The sequence below is a fragment of the Nerophis ophidion genome, linkage group LG18 (genome assembly GCF_033978795.1).
Source record: "Nerophis ophidion isolate RoL-2023_Sa linkage group LG18, RoL_Noph_v1.0, whole genome shotgun sequence".
In the NCBI taxonomy this organism is placed as follows: Eukaryota; Metazoa; Chordata; class Actinopteri; order Syngnathiformes; family Syngnathidae; genus Nerophis; species Nerophis ophidion.
The window spans coordinates 13,681,687-13,703,094 of NC_084628.1; the positions used below are offsets into that span (position 1 = coordinate 13,681,687).

At 40.3% G+C, this 21,408-nt stretch overlaps 1 protein-coding gene across 3 annotated transcripts in view; it reads left to right on the forward strand.

Annotated features, from left to right (window-relative positions):
• Positions 1-21,408, forward strand: part of LOC133537608 (clathrin heavy chain 1-like) — a 34,089-nt gene that overhangs the window by 3,631 nt on the left and 9,050 nt on the right. For all 3 annotated transcript variants that reach the window (XM_061878780.1, XM_061878782.1, XM_061878781.1), the window contains exons 2-25: positions 11,920-12,127; positions 13,920-14,188; positions 14,401-14,562; positions 14,646-14,759; positions 14,941-15,114; positions 15,479-15,676; positions 15,783-15,983; positions 16,085-16,237; positions 16,367-16,489; positions 17,236-17,373; positions 17,452-17,616; positions 17,706-17,886; positions 17,959-18,122; positions 18,201-18,326; positions 18,415-18,557; positions 18,637-18,871; positions 18,956-19,078; positions 19,154-19,299; positions 19,380-19,563; positions 19,632-19,824; positions 19,916-20,073; positions 20,176-20,340; positions 20,425-20,532; positions 20,642-20,809. In XM_061878780.1, coding sequence (XP_061734764.1) covers positions 11,920-12,127; positions 13,920-14,188; positions 14,401-14,562; positions 14,646-14,759; positions 14,941-15,114; positions 15,479-15,676; positions 15,783-15,983; positions 16,085-16,237; positions 16,367-16,489; positions 17,236-17,373; positions 17,452-17,616; positions 17,706-17,886; positions 17,959-18,122; positions 18,201-18,326; positions 18,415-18,557; positions 18,637-18,871; positions 18,956-19,078; positions 19,154-19,299; positions 19,380-19,563; positions 19,632-19,824; positions 19,916-20,073; positions 20,176-20,340; positions 20,425-20,532; positions 20,642-20,809 — 3,999 coding nt within the window. The remainder of the gene's footprint in view (positions 1-11,919; positions 12,128-13,919; positions 14,189-14,400; positions 14,563-14,645; positions 14,760-14,940; positions 15,115-15,478; positions 15,677-15,782; positions 15,984-16,084; positions 16,238-16,366; positions 16,490-17,235; positions 17,374-17,451; positions 17,617-17,705; positions 17,887-17,958; positions 18,123-18,200; positions 18,327-18,414; positions 18,558-18,636; positions 18,872-18,955; positions 19,079-19,153; positions 19,300-19,379; positions 19,564-19,631; positions 19,825-19,915; positions 20,074-20,175; positions 20,341-20,424; positions 20,533-20,641; positions 20,810-21,408) is intronic.

The following is a 21,408-nucleotide window of genomic DNA, read 5'->3' on the forward strand; positions in this document are numbered from 1 at the left end:
TTTTGGCCCACACTTGACAAATTACGGTTGTGTGTTTGACATATTCCCACTTGAAGCCAAACCTCCACCAGACGATGGACCCCCTGCTGTTTTTCTTGGGAATTAATTCTTCCTTCATTCGCACCTTCTTTGTCTCGTAGTACCACTCGCACGGCTCTGCTAGCATTACAGCTAACGTTACCCAGACTGCTGCCTCTCTGCTCCACGAGGGCGTATACGTATGTGACGTATGACATGACAGTATGTGACGTGTGTAAGAAGGTGCGCTTGTCTGTGAGAAGGAGACACAGGAAAGTGCGAGAAGAGCCTGTAGTGTAATGCCCGCAGCTAAAAGCAACGGCGTGAGAACGCATACTCGAATATCACGATATAGTCATTTTATATATTGCACAGAGACAAACCCGCGATATATTGTGTATAAAGCGATATATCGCCCAGCCTTAGTTTAGTTTATTTCGAACATGAACACACAATATGATACATCGCATAATTTCACATAATTTATCTCTACATGTCCGAAAAGGGGTAGCATGGCGGAACAGGGGTTAGTGCATGTGCCTCACAATACGAAGGTCCTGAGTAGTCCCGAGTTCAATCCCGGGCTTGGGATCTTTTTGTGTGGAGTTTACATGTTCCCCCCGTGACTGCGTGGGCTTCCTCCCGCCACCAAAAACATGCACCTGTGTGAATGTGAGTCTAAATGTTGTCTGTCTATCTGTGTTGGCCCTGCGATGAGATGGCGACTTGTCCAGGGTGTACGCAACCTTCCCGCCATGTGCAGCTGAGATAGGCTCCAGCACTCACCGCGATCCTGAAAGGGACAAGCTGTAGAAAATGGTTGGATGTCCTAAAAGGAGTAGGAAGAAGCAAAGCTTATTTATTCCTGAACATTTTTCCACTTCGGAGCACTTACTAAGTGAACATACTGTCTTCTGTTTATAACACAGTTACACCAGTGAATAATTAGTACAGCAGTTCTTGCAAAAGACAATTAAGTGTGTCAAGATTAACATACTGAGTGAGATGAAGAATATCTCATTTTCAATAAGGTTGAAGGTAGGGCTGTCCGATATTATTGGCTGATAAATGCTTTATAACGTAATATCGGAAATTATCGGTATCGGTTTCCTAATTATCGGTATCTGTTTCAAAAAGTAAAATATATGACTTTAAAACGTCGCTGTGTCCACGGATGTAGGGGGATGTATAGAGCGCCAATAAACCTTGAAGGCACTGCCTTTGCGTGCCGGCCCAATCACATAATATCTACAGCTTTTCGCACACATAAGTGAACGCAAGGCTTACTTGGTCAACAGCCATACAGGTCACACTAAGGGTGGCCGTATAAACAACTTTAACGCTGTTACAAATATGCGCCACACTGTGAACCCACACGAAACACGAATGACAAACACATTTCGGGAGAACATCCGCACCGTAACACAACATACCGTATTTCCTTGAATTGCAGCCGGGGCGCTAATTAATTTAAAACCTCTTTTCACTCCTGCGCTAACCAAAGGCACATGGTAAAAGTAAGCATGCGCTGATTATTTTAAAACCTCTTCTCACTCCGGCACTTACCAAAGGCATGCAGTAAAAATTTGAGTGTGATGTAAGGATACCATCATGAAAAGCACATTTGATAAAAAAAAGTTATTATGGTTATTATTTTCAGCACCGAAGGCTTGGAATAACCTACAATCGAATATTCAACTTAAAACCTTTTTTTACATTAAATGAGTTTAAAGCTTCTGTGAAAGGATTGCAGTCTACCTTGTCTGTATGCACATGTGTCATATGAGCAAGTTTTAATGTATCAAATGTGATGTTTTATGTGTTGTTTACTGTTTTAAATGTAACCTTGCTGCTGCCCTCTTGGCCAGGTCTCCCTTGGAAAAGAGATATTTGATCTCAATGGGATTGTAGCTGAGATAGGCGCCAGCGCCCCCCCGCAACCCCAAAGGGAATAAGCGGTAGAAAATGGATGGATGGATGGATGGGATTATACATGGTTAAATAAAGACTAAATAAAAAATAAATGAAAAATGGTCTTACCTTTACTTATAAATGAAATCCATGCCAGCTCTTTCTGATCAAAAGCATTGATAACTTGTTTATAGAAGTCTTCCTTATCTTTCTTCAGTTTTAAAAGTCTCTCCTGATGGAGATCTTCCTTTATTACCTCCTGCCTCGATTGGAAGTCCAGTTTAGAAAACTGCTATCAGACAGCTGCTATCAGTTAGCTCGGGTGCGGGTGACGACAGTTTTAAACTCAGACAACTCCCCCTCCCGTTCTGCTCCGTGGGTGATCTCTTTATCCCACCGCTGCCAACATGAAGTGTTATTGTATGAATAATACACTGGGTATTTAGGACTGGATCATGCTTTATTTCAGCCCGGTTGTTTACATAGCCAGCATAGGTCCATCGTGCATCCGCCGCGTCATATCCGTCCCAGCACAATACACGTCACACATTTCACTTCTTCTGCAGCCGAGCAGTCGCAAGAAGGATCACTAGCGCCCTCTACCACCAAGAGGCGGGAGTCATTTAATGACTCATATTTAACACATGCAGCTACGGTATTGTGGCGGTCTCAAGCCGTCGTCTTGCGGGTTTCCAGGACCACCAAGGAAGGACATGGCTTGAGTAGTTCCGCCATCCTCGTCACTGCCGTTGTGTCCTTGGGCAGGGCACCTTACCCACCTGCTCCCAGCGCCACCCACACTGGTTTAAATGTAACTTATATATTGGGTTTCACTATGTAAAAGTGCTTTGAGTCACTAGAGAAAAGCGGTATGTAAATATAATTCACAAAAAAAAAAAAATCACTATCTCATGGGCCGGATAAAACCTGTCCGCGTACGTTTGACACCCTTGCTCTAACAGTAGAGGTGGGGGAAATAATCGATTTTTAGATGCATCGCAATTCGAACAGAGACGTTCATAATTTGATAATCAATGTATTTATTGTAAATAAAGTAATGCCCACAGTTCTAAAATGGTACTGACTGCAGCAGGCCACCTTACCGAGAGATCTGAGCAGCTCCTTTATTTTAGGGCACTTATGTTCCAAACATTTCCATTGATTTAATAACTGTGATGGGAATTAATTGAACTGTTTCTTATTACAAATGCACTGTTTTTTAAAAGTTGCAAATAATAAGCGCTTGTTTATTCAAGTTAAATGTAATTGAATGTACAGCTGCATTAAAGGGGAACATTATCACAATTTCAAAAGGGTTAAAAACAATAAAAATCAATTCCCAGTGGCTTGTTGTATTTTTTGAAGTTTTTTTCTAAATTTTACCGGTCCCGGAATATCCCTAAATAAAGCTTTAAAGTGCCTTATTTTCGCTATCTTCGAAACCATTATCCATTTCCCTGTGACGTCATACAGGGCTGCCAATACAAACAACATGGCGGTTACCACAACAAGATATAGCGACATTAGCTCGGATTCAGACTCGGATTTCAGCGGTTTAAGCAATTCAACAGATTACGCATGTATTGAAACAGATAGTCGGAGTAAGGAGGCAGATAGCGAAAACGAAATTGAAGAAGAAATTGAAGTTACTGAGCGAATAGCTATTGACGCTATTCGGCCATAGCGTGGGTGTACCTAATGAATTGGCCCATAGCATGGCTGCCTTATTAGCATCGCCGATAAAATGTGCAGACCAAACGATCAGGACTTTCGCATCTTGTGACACTGGAGCAACTTAAATCCATCGATTGGTAAGTGTTTGTTTCGCATTAAATGTGGGTATCTAGTTTCAAATGTACATACAGCTAGCGTAAATAGCATGTTAGCATCGATTAGCTGGCAATCATGCCGTGACCAAATATGTCTGATTAGCACCGAAGTCAACAACGTCAACAAAACTCACCTTTGTGATTTCGTTGACTTAATCGTTGCAAATGCATCTGCAGGTTATCCATACATCTCTGTGCCATGTCTGTCTTAGCATCGCCGGTCAAATGTGAAGACACTCTGGTACATTCAATGGGGGTCTGGCGGCAGATTTCTTGCCAGTGGTGCGACTTGAATCCCTCCCTGTTAGTGTTGTTACACCCTCCGACAACACACCGACGAGGCATGATGTCTCCAAGGTTCCAAAAAATAGTCGAAAAAACGGAAAATAACAGAGCTGAGACCCGGTGTTTGTAATGTGAAAATGAATATGGCGGGTGTGTTACCTCGGTGACGTCACGTTCTGACGTCATCGCTAAAAGACTGATAAACAGAAAGGCGTTTAATTTGCCAAAATTCACCCATTTAGAGTTCGGAAATCGGTTAAAAAAATACATGGTCTTTTTTCTGCAACATCAAGGTATATATTGACGCTTGCATAGGTTTGGTGATAATGTTCCCTTTTAATAAACATGAATTAAAGATGCATCAATAATCAATTTTTAATCGAATCATAGCTCCTGAATCGTAATCAAATTGTGAGGTGCCCACATATTCCCACCGCTAACAGTATTGTTTAATATCCTATGTTTAGTTTTTTTGGCTTCAGAAATCAACCTGGTGATTTTGACTTCACATAAGTTATCATTGGTTTGATTTGATGATTGAAACTTTTATTAGTAGATTGCACAGTACAGTACATATTCCGTACAATTGATCACTAAATGATAACACCCAAATAAGTTTTTCAACTTGTTTAAGTCGGGGTCCGTGTAAATCAATTCATGGTATACGAGCTCTATCCTATTTATCCAATATCCATTTAGTCTGATACACTTGTAGGATGTATTTAAAGTTCTACTTGTGTATATCCAAAAATGCATTTGTTTTCTCTGACTCTCAGCAATAGTACAAGTTATTGAGGGCGTTTCCAACTTTGTGACCACGCCCGTAACCACGCCCCCACCTTTCCAAATTTGCCAGTCATTCTAAGCTTCCTTAGAGTTATGTAACCTACAATAAAATGTGCTTCAATCAACTGATTCAATCAAAACATGCATGCTTAAAGAAAACCATCATGTGAGATTTATCTTTTGCAAAATGCATACATGTAAACTAAAAATTGACAGTTTTAGTTTCAGGAAAACACAATGTATCTCTCTAGGCATCGTCTACATGGTCATTTTGAATTTCAGTGCATAAATGTGGTGAAAATAAGCACTGTAGGTTGTTAGTTATTTACCCTTTAATGATATTGTGGGGAAAACATGTTCTAAATAAAACTATGTGGCCTACTTGTGAAATTTTAATCCAGTCTTTCCCCACAAGTAACAGTTAGGCTGCTCGAGTCAGTGAGCATCTGTGAAGACAAACTTGTTACTCAGTCTCCCAAAACCCAAAATAGTTTTGATAAATGGTAAAAATTATTATATGTAAGGCATCGTTTCCCATACAATCATTTGTGGTGCCACAAAACAACAAAAACGTTGACTGCTACAAGTAGATTTTGTGCTACCTTTGGGACTATGCTCATGAACACATTATAATGGACCTGGTCTGATAGAAAATAAGAAGATGGAGCAGGAGGTCGCCTTGCGCTGATATTCGATAAGTTGATTAACTGACTTTTCCCAGCTTCGATAAATCGCCATTTCTATCTTTCAGGGGCATTCACGCTTTTCGTCTCTTATAATAGCTATGCACATTTGTGGCATAGCGGAATGAAAAGAAGGGGGTGAATTCTCTTGTCCTCATTAGGTTTTTTTTACTCTTTGTGTGGCGAGGCCCGGGAGCATCACACAGTGCAACTAGTTTAACATGTAGCAGCTAACATGGACAAAATTATCACAAAACCAAATTCCACCGCACAAGTGTGGGAATATTTCAGTTCAAACCTTTGGAACAAGATGAGACTATCAACACAGAGGAGTCAGTTTGCCGAATGTGTGCAAAAATGACAAACCTGCACCTGCAGGGGACGGTGTGGCGCGGTGTAGAGGGTGGCCGTGTCAGCAACCTGAGGGTTCCTGGTTCAATCCCCCAGCTTCTACCAACGTCCGTTGTGTCCTTGAGCAAGACACTTCACCCTTGCTCCTGACGGGTCGTTGTTAGGGCCTTGCCTGTCAGCTCCCGCCATCAGTGTGTGAATGGGTGAATGTGGAAATAGTGTCAAAGCGCTTTGAGTACCTTGAAGGTAGAAAAGCGCTATACGGGTACAACCCATTTACCTCCACTAGAAACAACCACTCGACAGTCTACACTCACTTTGCGTTTGGTGAACAAGCCTGGTCAGTGTAAACAAAACCATGCAAAATAGTGTGCGCTCATGGAAAGCGTGGTTAAAGACATGCTACCATTTAATCTACTAGCGTTTCAAAAAGTCATATCACTCGGAATCTGCAAAACTTTTTTTTTTGCATATGGCTTGTCGATACATCTGCTTATACTGAGGTGTTTACATTGTTACGTTGCACTTTTGTTTAATAATTTCTTAACTTGATTATCGGTTCAGTAATGTACAACTCTACCTCTGCCTACATGTTCAATATTGAAGTACAACTTTGTCAATATTTTATTTAGCCATTTTGTTTATTGTTTTGGTTGTGTATATTTGAGCCCCCACCGCCTCCTTAACATATTTTATTGCTTTTGGTTGTGATTTTTATTCAAGTGCAAAAATTTACTAACAGACTAATTATATTTTAGACATCTGTTTTATTCAACTTAAAAATGTAAAAGTTGTCATTCTAATTGCAATTTTAAAATAAACGAGACATACAAGTTTATTGCATTATTATTATGTATTATCATTACATCAATGGATATTAATGTGGTCTCATAAAAATAATAGCTGTAGTATCATTTATTGGCCATAATTTGTAGGTCAGTATATCAAGAAAAAATTTGTTATCAGCCCGGGCCGATCAGGGGGTATTGGTGTTGCCAACTTACCCCTTTTGTCGCTCTATTTAGTGTGTATATAGATCACTCTGGGTACTCTTAATCAAAAAAGCCATTAGCAAAACATCTACAGTATTTTCCAAACTATAGAGCACATTGGTATATTAGCCGCACAGGCTGGGCGATATGGCCTTTTTTTAATATCTCGATATTGTTAGGCCATATCGCGATGCACGATATATATCTTGATATTTTTGCCTTAGCCTTAAATTAACACTTGATACATATATAATCACACCAGTTTGATGATTCTTTGTGTCTACATTAAAACATTCTTGTTCATACTGCATTAATATATGCTCATTTTAAACTTTCATGCAAAGAAGTAAATCACAACTAAGTCAATGGACCAAAACTGTATTTATTAAACAGTTATTAAGCAGTGACACAAACATTCATGTCATTTCCAAAACATACAGTGCAAGATTGTCAGAGACATTTTAAAACAAGCTATTAGTGCACTTTTGTGCATGATGTCATTAAGATGACAGATCAAAACAGCACTAAATTAAAGAGCACTTTTTGTACATTACGCCACTACAATAGTTTAAAACAAATAAAGTGCACTTTTGTGCATGATGTCACACAATATATTTCTATAACTGTCAAATAAAAATGAGCTGCACAATAGGAAATCAAATAGTGTTCATCCTTTGCTATGTGGTAGGTTACTACGGACGTTATTTAATTATTTTGTTGACAATTGTTTTCATACGGTGTTGATCTGGAAATGTTTGCATAAGCATTTTGATGGTGTGGGCGGGGGGCACCGAATGGAGATGTTGACAGCACTCTTCATTCTCTGGCAGGTGACTTTTCAAATGATGCTGCATATTAGTAGTAATGCTACCTTTTGGAGCAATGCTTTTAGCCCACACTTGACAAATTAAAGCTGTCTGGTCGACATATTCCCACTTGAAGCCAAAACCACCGCCAGACGATGGACCCCCTGCTGTTTTTCTTGGGAATTAATTCTTCCTTCATTTGCACCTTCTTTCTCTTGTATTACCACTCGCACGGCTCCGCCTGAAGGATCGAAGGTCCGTATTATTGTGTATATATATATATATATATATATATATATATATATATTTTTTTTTTTTAATTGATCTCAACTCTGTACACTGCTGCTGGAATTTTTATTTTCCTGAAAGAACTCTCCTGAAGGAATCAATAAATCAATCAATCAATCAATCAATCAATGTTTACTTATATAGCCCTAAATCACTAGTGTCTCAAAGGGCTGCACAAACCACCACGACATCCTCGGTAGGCCCACATAAGGGCAAGGAAAACTCACACCCAGTGGGACATTGGTGACAATAATGACCCAGTGGGACGTCGGTGACAATGATGACTATGATAACCTTAGAGAGGAGGAAAGCAATGGATGTCGAGCGGATCTAACAGGATACTGTGAAAGTTCAATCCACAATGGATACAACACAGTCGCGAGAGTCCAGTCCAATGAGGATCCAAGACACAGCAGCGAGAGTCCCGTTCACAGCGGAGCCAGCAGGAAACCATCCCAAGCGTAGGCGGACCAGCAGCGCAGAGATGTCCCCAGCCGATACACAGGCGAGCAGTACATGGCCACCGGATCGGACCGGACCCCCTCCACACGGGAGAGTGGGACATAGAAGAAAAAGAAAAGAAACGGCAGATCAACTGGTCTAAAAAGGGAGTCTATTTAAAGGCTAGAGTATACAAATGAGTTTTAAGGTGAGACTTAAATGCTTCTACTGAGGTGGCATCGCGAACTGTTACCGGGAGGGTATTCCAGAGTACTGGAGCCCGAACGGAAAATGCTCTATAGCCCGCAGACTTTTTTTGGGCTTTGGGAATCACTAATAAGCCGGAGTCCTTTGAACGCAGATTTCTTGCCGGGACATATGGTACAATACAATCGGCAAGATAAGATGGAGCTAGACCGTGTAGTATTTTATACGTAAGTAGTAAAACCTTAAAGTCACATCTTAAGTGCACAGGAAGCCAGTGCAGGTGAGCCAGTACAGGCGTAATGTGATCAAACTTTCTTGTTCTTGTCAAAAGTCTAGCAGCCGCATTTTGTACCAACTGTAATCTTTTAATGCTAGACATGGGGAGACCCGAAAATAATACGTTACAGTAGTCGAGGCGAGACGTAACAAACGCATGGATAATGATCTCAGCGTCTTTAGTGGACAGAATGGAGCGAATTTTAGCGATGTTACGGAGATGAAAGAAGGCCGTTTTAGTAACGCTTTTAATGTGTGCCTCAAAGGAGAGAGTTGGGTCGAAGATAATACCCAGATTCTTTACCGTGTCGCCTTGTTTAATTGTTTGGTTGTCAAATGTTAGAGTTGTATTATTAAATAGAGTTCGGTGTCTAGCAGGACCGATAATCAGCATTTCCGTTTTTTGGGCGTTGAGTTGCAAAAAGTACTATCTATCTATCTATCTATCTATCTATCTATCTATTATCATCGCTTATGTGCAGCTAACGTTACCCATGCTGCTACCGCTCTGCTCCACAAGGGCGTATGACGTATGTGATGTATGAAAGAAGGTGCGCTTCCTGTCTGTGAGAATGAGAGACAGGAAAGAGCGAGAAGAGCCTGTAGTGTAATGCCAGCAGCTAAAAGCAACTGCGTGAGAACGTATACTCGACGGCTCGAAAGTGAAAGGATTAAAAAAAGCAGTCGTTGAAGGACACTGCAGCACCTGTTATGAGCAAACTTGTCCAAATGGTGGCGCCATATCACAAACAATAAAAGACCTACCCGCGTAATAGCTTTATTTGTTTGTTATTTTTAACTTTTTTTATGGCCTCAGAGCTGAAAAATACATAAATTCGTCGCGCTGTCTTATAACACAAATATTTCAAATTGTAGAAAAAAGAGGAATTTATAGTCCAGAATTTATGGTTGTTAGCAGACTTTTAGCAACACTTTTATTGACATAAAAAAACATTTTGCTCTTAACGAGCGGCGAGGACTGCTGTGCCTTTAAAGACACTGACTGCTTGTGCCGCTACTAAAGACTAAGTTAGTAACGACCAAACTTTCAACCTGTTTTTAGAATATTTGACAAATCTAAACAATGTATTCAAAAATGTTTATTTTGCTCTGTTGAACAAGGAATTTTGCCGAAAGCAGGTTGGCACCCAGCTATACATTAACTGCACTAGTAGCAGTTCTCAATAAAACGATCCCTCTACTAATATAGTTACTTTTGACCAATTTTCATTGTCTATTATTCCCCTCAGCATTACTCACAGGTAGGGTTGGGCATTGTTTGGATGTGGAAGATTCCGCTAGTCGAAAACGGGGCACTTTATCCTTTAAATACCATTAATGCAGAGATTTTTCATCATATTGGTAGCTCTTTTCCACAAAACAAACTTTTGTCCGACACCACACGCTATTGGATTCATGGCTTCTTCTTGGTCAATGTACGGCAGCTATTTCTCCCGTTCGGCACACTGGTTATCGAAACTAAGAATCAACTTTTTAAAAATTTGCACTGTTTTTGGAGGATTGGAATGTAAGTCCCAGTTCCCCATGTCCCATCGATATCAATGCCTTGTTTGTGACATTAAAGCAATACCGTGTTTTTTGGACTATAAGTCGCAGTTTTTTTCATAGTTTAGCCAGGGGTGAGACTTATACTCAGGAGCTACTTATGTGTGAAATTATTAACACATTACAGTAAAGTAGCAAATAATATTATTAAGCTCATTCACGTAAAAGACTAGACGTACAAGAGTTCATCGGATTTAGCGATTAGGAGTGACATATTGTTTGGTAAACGTGTACGTAAACGCATGGTCTATATGTTATAGTTATTTGAATGACTCTTACCATAATATGTTACGTTAACATACCAGGCACGTTCTCAGTTGGTTATTTATGCGTCATATAGCGTACACTTATTCAGCCTGTTGTCCACTATTCTTTATTTATTTTAAATTGCCTTTCAAATGTCTATTCTTGGTGTTGGGTTTTATCAAGTAAATTTCCCCAAAAAATGCGACTTATACTCCAGTGCGACTTATATATGGTTTTTTTTCCTTCTTTATTATGCATTTTCGGTGGGTGCGACTTATACTCCAAAAAATACGTTATATATCTTTCCATCCATCCATCCATCCATTTTTCCACCGCTTATTCACCTTGGAGTCGCGGGGGGCGTTTGTGCCTATCCTAGATACAATTGGGGGAATCCATTTAATACTAAAAGAAGGGACAGAAGAAAATTAATTTGTAGTTTTGAGCATGTTTGTTTGGCTCTGTACTAACTTTTTACAAATGTGCCTTGGCCATCTACAGTAAACTGCAACATACAGTATAGATTAGAGTGTGTGGTATCAACTATTAACACGGCTTTTACTTCGGAGATTGGAAAAACTGTAGCGCTTTTAAATAAGGGAAATAATTGAAAAAAATAACCTATAATTGAAAAAAATTACCTAAAATGTAATAATATACTGATATAATACACAATAAATAATTAATCAGCCACCATATTCCATCTTACTCTTGTATTTTTATCATTTTGATATGTCGATTGCAGAGAATTGAATGATCCAAATCTCTACTGCAATAGATCCAAAGATTGACTTTATTCTTTTTTTAAAGCTAACAAACCTAAAAAGTGAAAGTTATGCTTTAGCTACTGAGAGGTGATATATTTTCACTGCATAAATTATATTATGAATGCACTCCGTTCAAATCTTATGAGGATCTAAAGGTTGACAACCACAAAAAGGAGATTTGTCTTCATCCGATGTTGTTTTTGCTTTGCGACCGTTTTTGCTATGCGACATGAGATGATAATAGGTAGTTTACAAAATTGTTGGAGTTTTTCCCGTCACAATGAGGTGATACTTAATGGTGGTGGAAGGACACCAGGGGCAGTGGTATGCGACAAAATCTGATTTGACAGCCACAAATGCATGTTATATTTAGATTCATCGCCTATTTCTTGCAAAATTCCTGAAGAGCTGTGTAATGACAGAAATAACTATATTCGATATTTTACACACCTTTTTTTCTATTTTAGCTCCAGAACCTGGGCATCAACCCAGCCAACATTGGATTCAGTACTCTGACCATGGAGTCTGACAAGTTCATTTGCATAAGAGAGAAGGTTGGGGAGCAGGCCCAGGTTGTCATTATTGACATGGCCGACCCCAACAACCCCATCCGCAGGCCAATCTCTGCAGACAGTGCTATCATGAACCCTGCCAGCAAAGTCATAGCCCTTAAAGGTAAGTCCCTGCAAATGCTCAGCGCCAGCAATTTTATAGAGGTAATGGTGAAATATTTGCCCTAGAATGCAAACATAAAAAAAAAAAAAGAAAGAATACTAGAAACCCTTTCCTGCATATGCAGGTCATTTGTGTAAAATGTCAGATTGTTTAAAGTCTGGTTTTCATTTTGTTGTTTATATTAGTCCACCTCATTTGTTTGTCAAGACATGTAAACTAGTCGATAACTGAAGTCATGTTTATAAATGTCAGTTACCAATACTGAGAGCAAGTAAAAATGTCATGCTGTCATGGATGCCTTGTCTATTTTCGCTTGTTTTTTGCTCTTTTTTCGTTTCTTAATGCTTTCTTATGTTTGCAGACGGTGAGTAGAATTTTAACATATCATGAGTTGTCAAAGTGTATTCCTGTATGCACTGTCTTGACACGACTGCTCAGTACTGATGGTAGTGCTAATGAAGGCTTGTGCAAGCGAAAGAGGGCTTCTTATACGACTTTTATGCTGATGTAATAAATACTTGAATAAGTTTTATGAAATAATTATAGTACAATGAATATATAACTACAATGATCTATAAAATAAGTAATAGTTTATATAATTCTGAATCAATTATTTAATTGGGTATATAGTAAGGATGATACCCAAGCAAGTAATTTGAGGCAAAACCTTTGCCTCAAATTACTTTGGCAGTGGGATTCCTTGCTTAGCTGCATAGAATATTTTATTCAAACCATTCTCTTTCACATTTCTCTAGTTCCAACACATTGAAAAGATAGCTACATCCTAAACAATGGATCAAAACACTGAAATATTGATCCAGTACCTAGAGATAGTGGTTTAAGATGCATTATAAATCATTCATGATTTAGTTGTAAGAGTTTGGATGCCACTTTGGTTTTTTTGTGTCAAAATAACTTTGTGGACATTCCTAATGTAGGGGAAAAATGGTGTGAATGATTCTTGTACAACAACCTTCCCATTATGACATCTGTCTGTGTGCTTTGTAGTCTCCTTTTGCAAATCTGCATTCAGACCCAACCCAAAGTTCAGCATCCCTCATTTTAGCACTGTATTCTCATTTGTGTCATTTCTTTAATTTATAGGCACAGGGCTTCATGTATGTGTCTTTATGGTCCTTTACCTTTATCTGGCATTTAAACATTGGGGAAAAAATTGTCTAAACGTATGACTGTATTCAACTGCCACCCAAATTGAATCAAGGTGCTTGCACGTGTGATGTGACTGGCGAATGTATTATTTTGGTACTGTATTAGTGACAATAGCCATGATAACAACAAATATTAACATTTGTTGACTTTAGAGAAACCCCAAATGCATAGAGCCCTGTACCTGCAAGAAGGCCAGTGCAGCAACACTGGAAGTCACTTGAAGATATTGAACTCTATTTTTGTCAGTCTGACCACAGTTCAAAGTCTCTCAAACCCATAAATTGGAGTCTCTGTCCACACTCTACCGGGGGATTGCAAATTCAGCCAACAAGCTGAATGTGTCATTGCACTGAATGCAGATGTACTACAATGTGGTTGCCCTTTTGTTGGTCTTGCCTCTTGATTTTAACACTGGCTTGTTGTACGGTGCTTTAGTGCCACTGAAAGCGAACTTACTCTCGCTACTGAAATTTGGTATGCCCTAATGGTATGATTTGTAACCCCCCCTTACCCTTAATGTCTGCTGTGGGTGATGAATGGTAGTTTAGATGACTCAGTGTTTTGTTGTTACGGTCTAAGCTTTTTAATACTTGGGGCTAACCTTGGCACTGGATATTTTCAGCGGCCAAGACCCTGCAAATCTTCAACATTGAGATGAAGAGCAAGATGAAGGCTCACACAATGACGGACGACGTGACCTTTTGGAAATGGATCTCCCTCAATACCGTTGCCCTGGTCACAGATAATGCCGTCTACCACTGGAGCATGGAAGGCGACTCCCAGCCGATCAAAGTCTTTGACCGACACTCTAGCCTAGCGGGCTGTCAGATCATCAATTACCGCACCGACGCCAAGCAGAAGTGGTTGCTCCTGATTGGCATTTCAGCACAGGTACCAACTATCAACAATGCAGCAACTAATAGTTAATCATAAATGCTTGTTGAAGTTCTTTGAAAGAGTACATTGATGTCATGTTTCTAGTTAGTCTAGCATTCACATTTACTGTAAGGTTTTTACGCCGTAATGCATTGGAATGTATACACTTGCCATTGTACTATTAACTGCAGTTAAGTGTATTCCTACGCCTTAACCTTTTTTCCCAGCAAAACCGTGTTGTTGGAGCAATGCAGTTGTACTCGGTGGACAGGAAGGTTTCCCAGCCCATCGAGGGTCACGCTGCAGGCTTTGCACAATTCAAGATGGAGGACAACACAGAGGAGTCCACTCTGTTCTGCTTTGCCGTGCGAGGACAGGCAGGCGGAAAAGTAAGATTGGGCACAGTGACAATTTTTCAATAAAAACAAAGTTGATTCTTTTCTTTCAAAATTTTATTTTTTTGTTGTGTTAGCTGCATATAATTGAAGTCGGCACTCCACCAACTGGGAACCAGCCGTTTCCAAAGAAAGCCGTAGATGTCTTTTTCCCTCCAGAAGCCCAGAATGACTTCCCTGTTGCCATGCAGGTACAAAATATACGAACATCACAACACTTACTTGCTTATTTATTCCTCATGTAGACCACAGTGTTTCAGTCTACAGTGTTACTGAGATGCCCATGCCTTTTTATAACATGTTTTTGTAATTAAATGATCTTTTAGTGTTTATTGCCCCTGTTCCAAAGGTGTTCTTTTCCTGTACGTTTAGATCAGCTCCAAGCAGGATGTGGTATTTCTCATCACCAAATATGGCTACATCCACCTATATGACTTGGAAACCGGCACATGCATCTACATGAACAGGATCAGTGGGGAGACCATTTTTGTCACTGCACCCCATGAGCCAACTGCCGGCATTATTGGCGTCAACAGGAAAGGACAGGTACTGAGCGGTCAAGTTGTTGCTTTTGTCCTCTCTTTCCGCCTTTTGCAATATAGTGAATTTGGAAATGGTAAAAACAGAAACATGCTCGAGGTGTGCAAATCCAGCACCTTTGGTGTGATGGGCATGGTGGAAGAGCTCAGCTCAGCCAGGCAGGCTTGTACTAATCCTGTTAGTGCTCTTGGCGCTCACCTGCAGCACTTCTGCCATGCAAAGCTTAGTGTCTTGCGCACACAACAAAATGTGACTCACAAGAACTTGAAGTAATCTGTCCGGGTAAATGAGGAATGTTTGACTTATATTTGCGATAATTGTTTTTGAATAAACTATGCAGTTCAAAATGTGCAAAATATGTTTTTTCTAGGTGTTATCAGTGTGTGTGGAGGAGGAGAACATTATTCCCTACATCACCAATGTGCTCCAGAACCCTGATTTGGCTCTTCGCATGGCTGTCCGCAATAACCTTGCCGGTGCCGAAGAGCTGTTTGCCCGGAAGTTTAACACCCTTTTTGCTGCAGGGAACTACTCAGATGCTGCCAAAGTAGCAGCCAATGCACCTAAGGTACGGTTTAGGCACAGTTAGTTTTTTTTTACCCACTACATTTTAATTAGAGCACCCCACTGTGATGCAATTACTAGTTGACACCCACCCATCTGTCTTCCTTCAGGGTATATTGCGAACACCAGACACCATTCGCCGCTTCCAGAGCGTTCCTGCTCAACCAGGCCAGCGGTCACCATTGCTTCAGTACTTTGGTATCCTGCTGGATCAAGGACAGCTAAATAAGTTTGAATCTCTGGAGCTGTGCAGGCCGGTCCTGCAGCAGGGCCGCAAACAGCTGCTAGAAAAATGGCTGAAAGAGGACAAGGTCTGTGCTCAATGGGGGTTTTATAGTAAGCAGTCTTTCTGTCAGCCTGAATAGGCTTTACGCCCTTACTTGACTGATTTATCGCCTGCTTTGTTTTACAGCTGGAGTGCTCAGAGGAGCTTGGAGACCTGGTGAAGTCAGTCGATCCCACACTAGCCCTTAGTGTCTACCTGAGAGCCAATGTCCCCAACAAAGTCATTCAGTGCTTTGCAGAGACTGGCCAGTTCCAGAAAATTGTACTTTATGCCAAGAAGGTGTGCTTATTCGTCTGATAATGTGTTCTATAGTAGTCATTTAGTCCCTCCATTGAATTTGTGAGGCTGATTTCAGCATCACTACCACTTACTACAAGAGAGAGTAACAAAAACTTTTTTCATGTATAGGTTGGCTACACTCCAGACTGGATCTTCTTGTTAAGAAATGTCATGCGGATCAGCCCCGAACAAGGTCTTCAGTTCTCCCAGATGCTGGTGCAGGATGAAGAGCCTCTTGCTGACATCACACAGGTTAAAAACAAATCATGTGCATACAACAGACTTGATTGAGTTGATTTACAAAAAGCAAAAAAAATTATAAACTGAAAGAGGTGGGAATATTTAGGCACCTCATGGTTCGTTTGCATTCCAACTGGGTGACGATTGGTATTCAAAATCATTCTCAATTCAACACGATTCTTGTAATATATTATTTTGTATATAAATTATAATAAAACCTCCTTAAATACAGGTTACAGGTTACAAATGCTCCTCTTGGCTGCTGACATACGACTTATACATGTTGTTTTGCTGTTAAAAAAAATTGTTTTTGAAAGTTTTTTTAAAAAATCACAGAATCTTAATCTAATAAAGAAAATAGAGCAATTCCAACCCAATCCCAGCTTCACAATACTTAGGATAGAATTGTATAAACCAAAAGAGAAGACAAACAAATACAATACTAAAAAACAACAACCAAATTAGGAAAATATATCAATAACAATGATACAAACAATAGTTGCTAAATAAATAAAATCTAAAAGTGGATTCTAAAAAAATTTGTTATCATTATTGTTTTTGAATTGATTGTCGAAAATTAGGAATTAATTTTGTATGGGAATCAAAAAAATGTGATTTGGATGTGAGGGTATATCTATCCCATACATCCATCTATACTTATACTCATATATTATTCTTTCATGTGTGTGTATATATGTATGTGTATTTTTTAGCACCCCTATGAACTTAAGTAATGATTTGTATTTTTTTGTAAATAGATTGTTGATGTCTTCATGGAGTACAACCTGATCCAGCAATGCACATCCTTCCTACTAGATGCTTTGAAGAACAACAGACCAATGGAAGGACCACTACAGACACGCCTGCTGGAAATGAATTTGGTTCATGCACCGCAGGTACATAAGCAAATGGATAAATGAAAACAAAATGATGCCAGAATTATTATAACAATCAGTATGTCTTGTTTCTTGAAGGTTGCAGACGCCATTCTGGGCAACCAGATGTTTACTCATTACGACCGTGCGCATGTGGCACAGCTGTGTGAGAAGGCTGGTCTCCTGCAGAGGGCGCTAGAGCATTACACTGATCTCTATGACATCAAGCGAGCTGTGGTCCACACCCACCTTCTCAACCCAGAGGTCAACTGAAGCCTGAAAAGTGATAACAAATTGTAGTGATTTATTCAAACAGAATACTAATTGTCGGTGATTTGTGTGTGTCCTTGCAGTGGTTAGTTAATTTCTTTGGATCCTTGTCGGTAGAGGACTCGTTGGAGTGTCTTCGGGCGATGTTGTCAGCTAACATCCGCCAGAACCTGCAAATTTGTGTTCAGGTTGCTTCTAAGTACCATGAGCAGCTCACCACTCAGTCCCTCACAGAACTCTTTGAGTCGTTCAAGAGCTTTGAAGGTACACCTAGAGAGTGATGTTTCAGAGAGAAAACAGATAGTTGCATATTTTGACAGGCTTTCTGTTTTTCAGGTTTATTTTACTTTTTGGGTTCCATTGTAAACTTTAGCCAGGACCCAGAGGTTCACTTTAAATACATTCAGGCTGCCTGCAAGACGGGACAAATTAAAGAGGTGGAAAGAATCTGCAGAGAAAGTAACTGCTACGACCCTGATCGTGTGAAGAATTTCCTCAAGGTTTTTATCGCTTGTAAACTCTACACTCAGGATATTTAAATTTGGTAAATTCTTTAAATACTGTCTGTTCTTCTTTAGGAAGCCAAATTGACTGATCAGTTGCCGTTGATCATCGTGTGTGACCGCTTTGATTTCGTCCATGATCTGGTCCTGTACTTATATCGCAACAGTCTGCAGAAATACATTGAGATCTATGTGCAGAAGGTACAGTGCTGCCCAAATAACTAATTAATCACTTTTAACCTGATTTCCTCCAGTAAATCAGTCAGTAAACATTTAAAATGTAATCCAGGTAAATCCAAGTCGTCTGCCGGTGGTTATAGGAGGTTTGCTGGATGTGGATTGTGCAGAGGATGTTATCAAAAACCTGATCCTGGTTGTAAGAGGACAGTTCTCCACAGACGAGCTAGTTGCTGAAGTGGAGAAAAGAAATCGGTAAGAGTAAGGAAACAAATGCAACTGCATAAAAACGTGCCATTTCTCTCCGAATGACCAAATGTTTTATTCTTAACAGACTGAAGCTTCTGCTTCCTTGGCTGGAGGCTCGTATTCATGAAGGCTGTGAAGAGCCCGCCACACATAATGCTCTGGCCAAGATCTACATAGACAGCAACAACAACCCTGAGCGCTTCTTGAGGGAGAATCCCTTTTATGACAGCCGTGTGGTGGGCAAGTACTGCGAGAAGAGAGACCCTCACCTGGCCTGTGTTGCATATGAAAGAGGACAGTGTGACCAGGAATTGATTAATGTAAGTTGTTAATATCATATTAACCAAACCTGTAAGATAGCTCATTTATGAACTTTTTTTTTGTTGTTGTTTTTTTTTTTGCAGGTGTGTAATGAAAACTCGCTGTTCAAAAGTCTGTCACGCTACCTTGTGCGTCGCAAGAACCCTGAGCTGTGGGCTAGTGTGCTGCTGGAGACCAACAACTACAGAAGACCACTCATCGACCAGGTCTTGCATCTTTATATCACTTGTGTACATTTTTTACATGGAGATTGTGAAGTTCATTGTCGTACTGTGACACAGGTTGTCCAGACAGCCTTGACGGAGACCCAGGATCCTGAGGAGGTGTCTGTCACAGTTAAAGCTTTCATGACCGCTGACCTTCCCAATGAGCTCATTGAGCTATTGGAGAAGATTGTCCTGGATAACTCCGTCTTCAGTGAGCACAGGTATAATAATATGCTGTGCAATTATTGTCTCACAGGATTTTAACGATGTCCTAACTGAGATCTGTGCTGTATAATTTCAGAAACCTCCAGAACCTGCTCATTTTGACAGCGATTAAAGCCGATAGGACCCGGGTCATGGAATACATCAACCGTCTGGACAACTATGACGCCCCAGATATTGCAAACATCGCCATTAGCAATGAGTTGTTTGAAGAGGCCTTTGCTATTTTTAGGAAATTTGATGTCAACACTTCTGCTGTGCAGGTAACAGATTTTCCCGTGTAATGATTAAGTGTAGTGTATTATCACATAAATATTGTAATTTTATTCAGGTTCTGATCGAGCACATTGGTAACCTGGACAGAGCTTATGAGTTTGCCGAGCGCTGCAACGAACCCCCGGTTTGGAGTCAGCTGGCAAAAGCCCAGCTCCAGAAGGGCCTGGTCAAAGAAGCTATTGACTCCTACATCAAGGCCGATGACCCCTCTGCTTACATGGAGGTGGGACAAGCTGCAGCTCAAAGTGGTAAGTAGAACTTTATCCAAAGTCCTGTATTTGTTGCACGCCCCGGTCAAGCTCTTTAAAAATCACTATTGATGTGCTGCACTGTGTTCAGGCAACTGGGAGGACCTGGTGAAGTTTCTGCAGATGGCCCGCAAGAAGGCTCGAGAGTCTTATGTTGAAACTGAGCTAATCTTTGCTTTGGCTAAGACAAACCGCCTTGCTGAGCTGGAAGAGTTTATAAATGGACCAAATAATGCTCACATACAGCAAGTAGGTTCTGGGAAGCATCTGTGACATACACACCACATTCACAGTTTCTGGTCATATTTTTTTTCCTTTTGTGACGTATTTTTGTCCTACCTGTTGCCTTAGGTAGGTGACAGGTGCTACGACGACAAGATGTATGATGCAGCAAAGCTGCTTTACAACAACGTGTCCAACTTTGGCCGCCTGGCCTCCACTCTTGTGCACCTGGGGGAGTACCAGGCAGCTGTAGACGGAGCTCGCAAAGCCAACAGCACCCGTACCTGGAAGGAGGTAAGACATTCATACTCTTACTCTAATATAGTAAGAGAAAGTTAATGCACAAATGTATACAAACTCTACATCGTACTCTTGCAGGTCTGTTTTGCATGCGTTGAAGGGAAGGAGTTCCGGCTTGCCCAAATGTGCGGCCTGCACATTGTTGTACATGCTGATGAGCTGGAGGAACTCATCAACTACTACCAGGTTCTAACCATGTCTAAAAGTTTTTGAAATGCTATTTATACTGAATAACTAGTGGTGGACTAGAGAACAATTTTACAATTCATTTAGGTTTATTTCTGAATTTCTACAGGATCGTGGCTACTTTGAGGAGCTAATCACCATGCTGGAGGCCGCTTTGGGACTGGAGCGGGCTCATATGGGAATGTTCACAGAGCTGGCAATCCTCTACTCCAAATTCAAACCCCAAAAAATGAGAGAGCACTTAGAGCTCTTCTGGTCCCGTGTTAACATTCCAAAGGTAGGCCCTGTGTGATAACCGTTCTTCTGTTGGAATTTACTTGACATCACGTCCGGCTCGTTAACATTGCAGGGCTCGAAGTGTTGGACCAGCGAGCCTCAGTTGTCGTAGCGTTTTGGGCAACATTTGGGCTTTTTAGGGGAAACATGCACTATACATGCGTTGTTGTTGACTGTTGGGACCATTTAAATTGCGAATAGGATAAAAGTTTCTTTAGAATTCCTCGAGAGGTATTCAAGAAGGGTGAAAGAGTTACAAAAGAAGACGAAAAAAGAGCCAACACTCCTGTCAAAGAATGCAAACGTTTGCAGTGTTCACTTTCTTAAATGTTTGTTTGATATACTTTTAACCTTTAGTATTTCCAATTGAAGTGATATCTTCATATTATTTGTATTTCTTAAAACACGTTTTTACTACAAGCCTTTCGTAAAGCACCAACTCGGCATGTTTAAATAAAAGAAAGCAAATGTGAGCCAAGTCTAAAAGAGTTTAGCTTTTACCAAAGCCAACAATCGTACATGAAGCTTTCAACACATACACAACGATGACGTATATAGTTATAATTTGATAAAGACGGGAAAAAACACACATATTCGTAA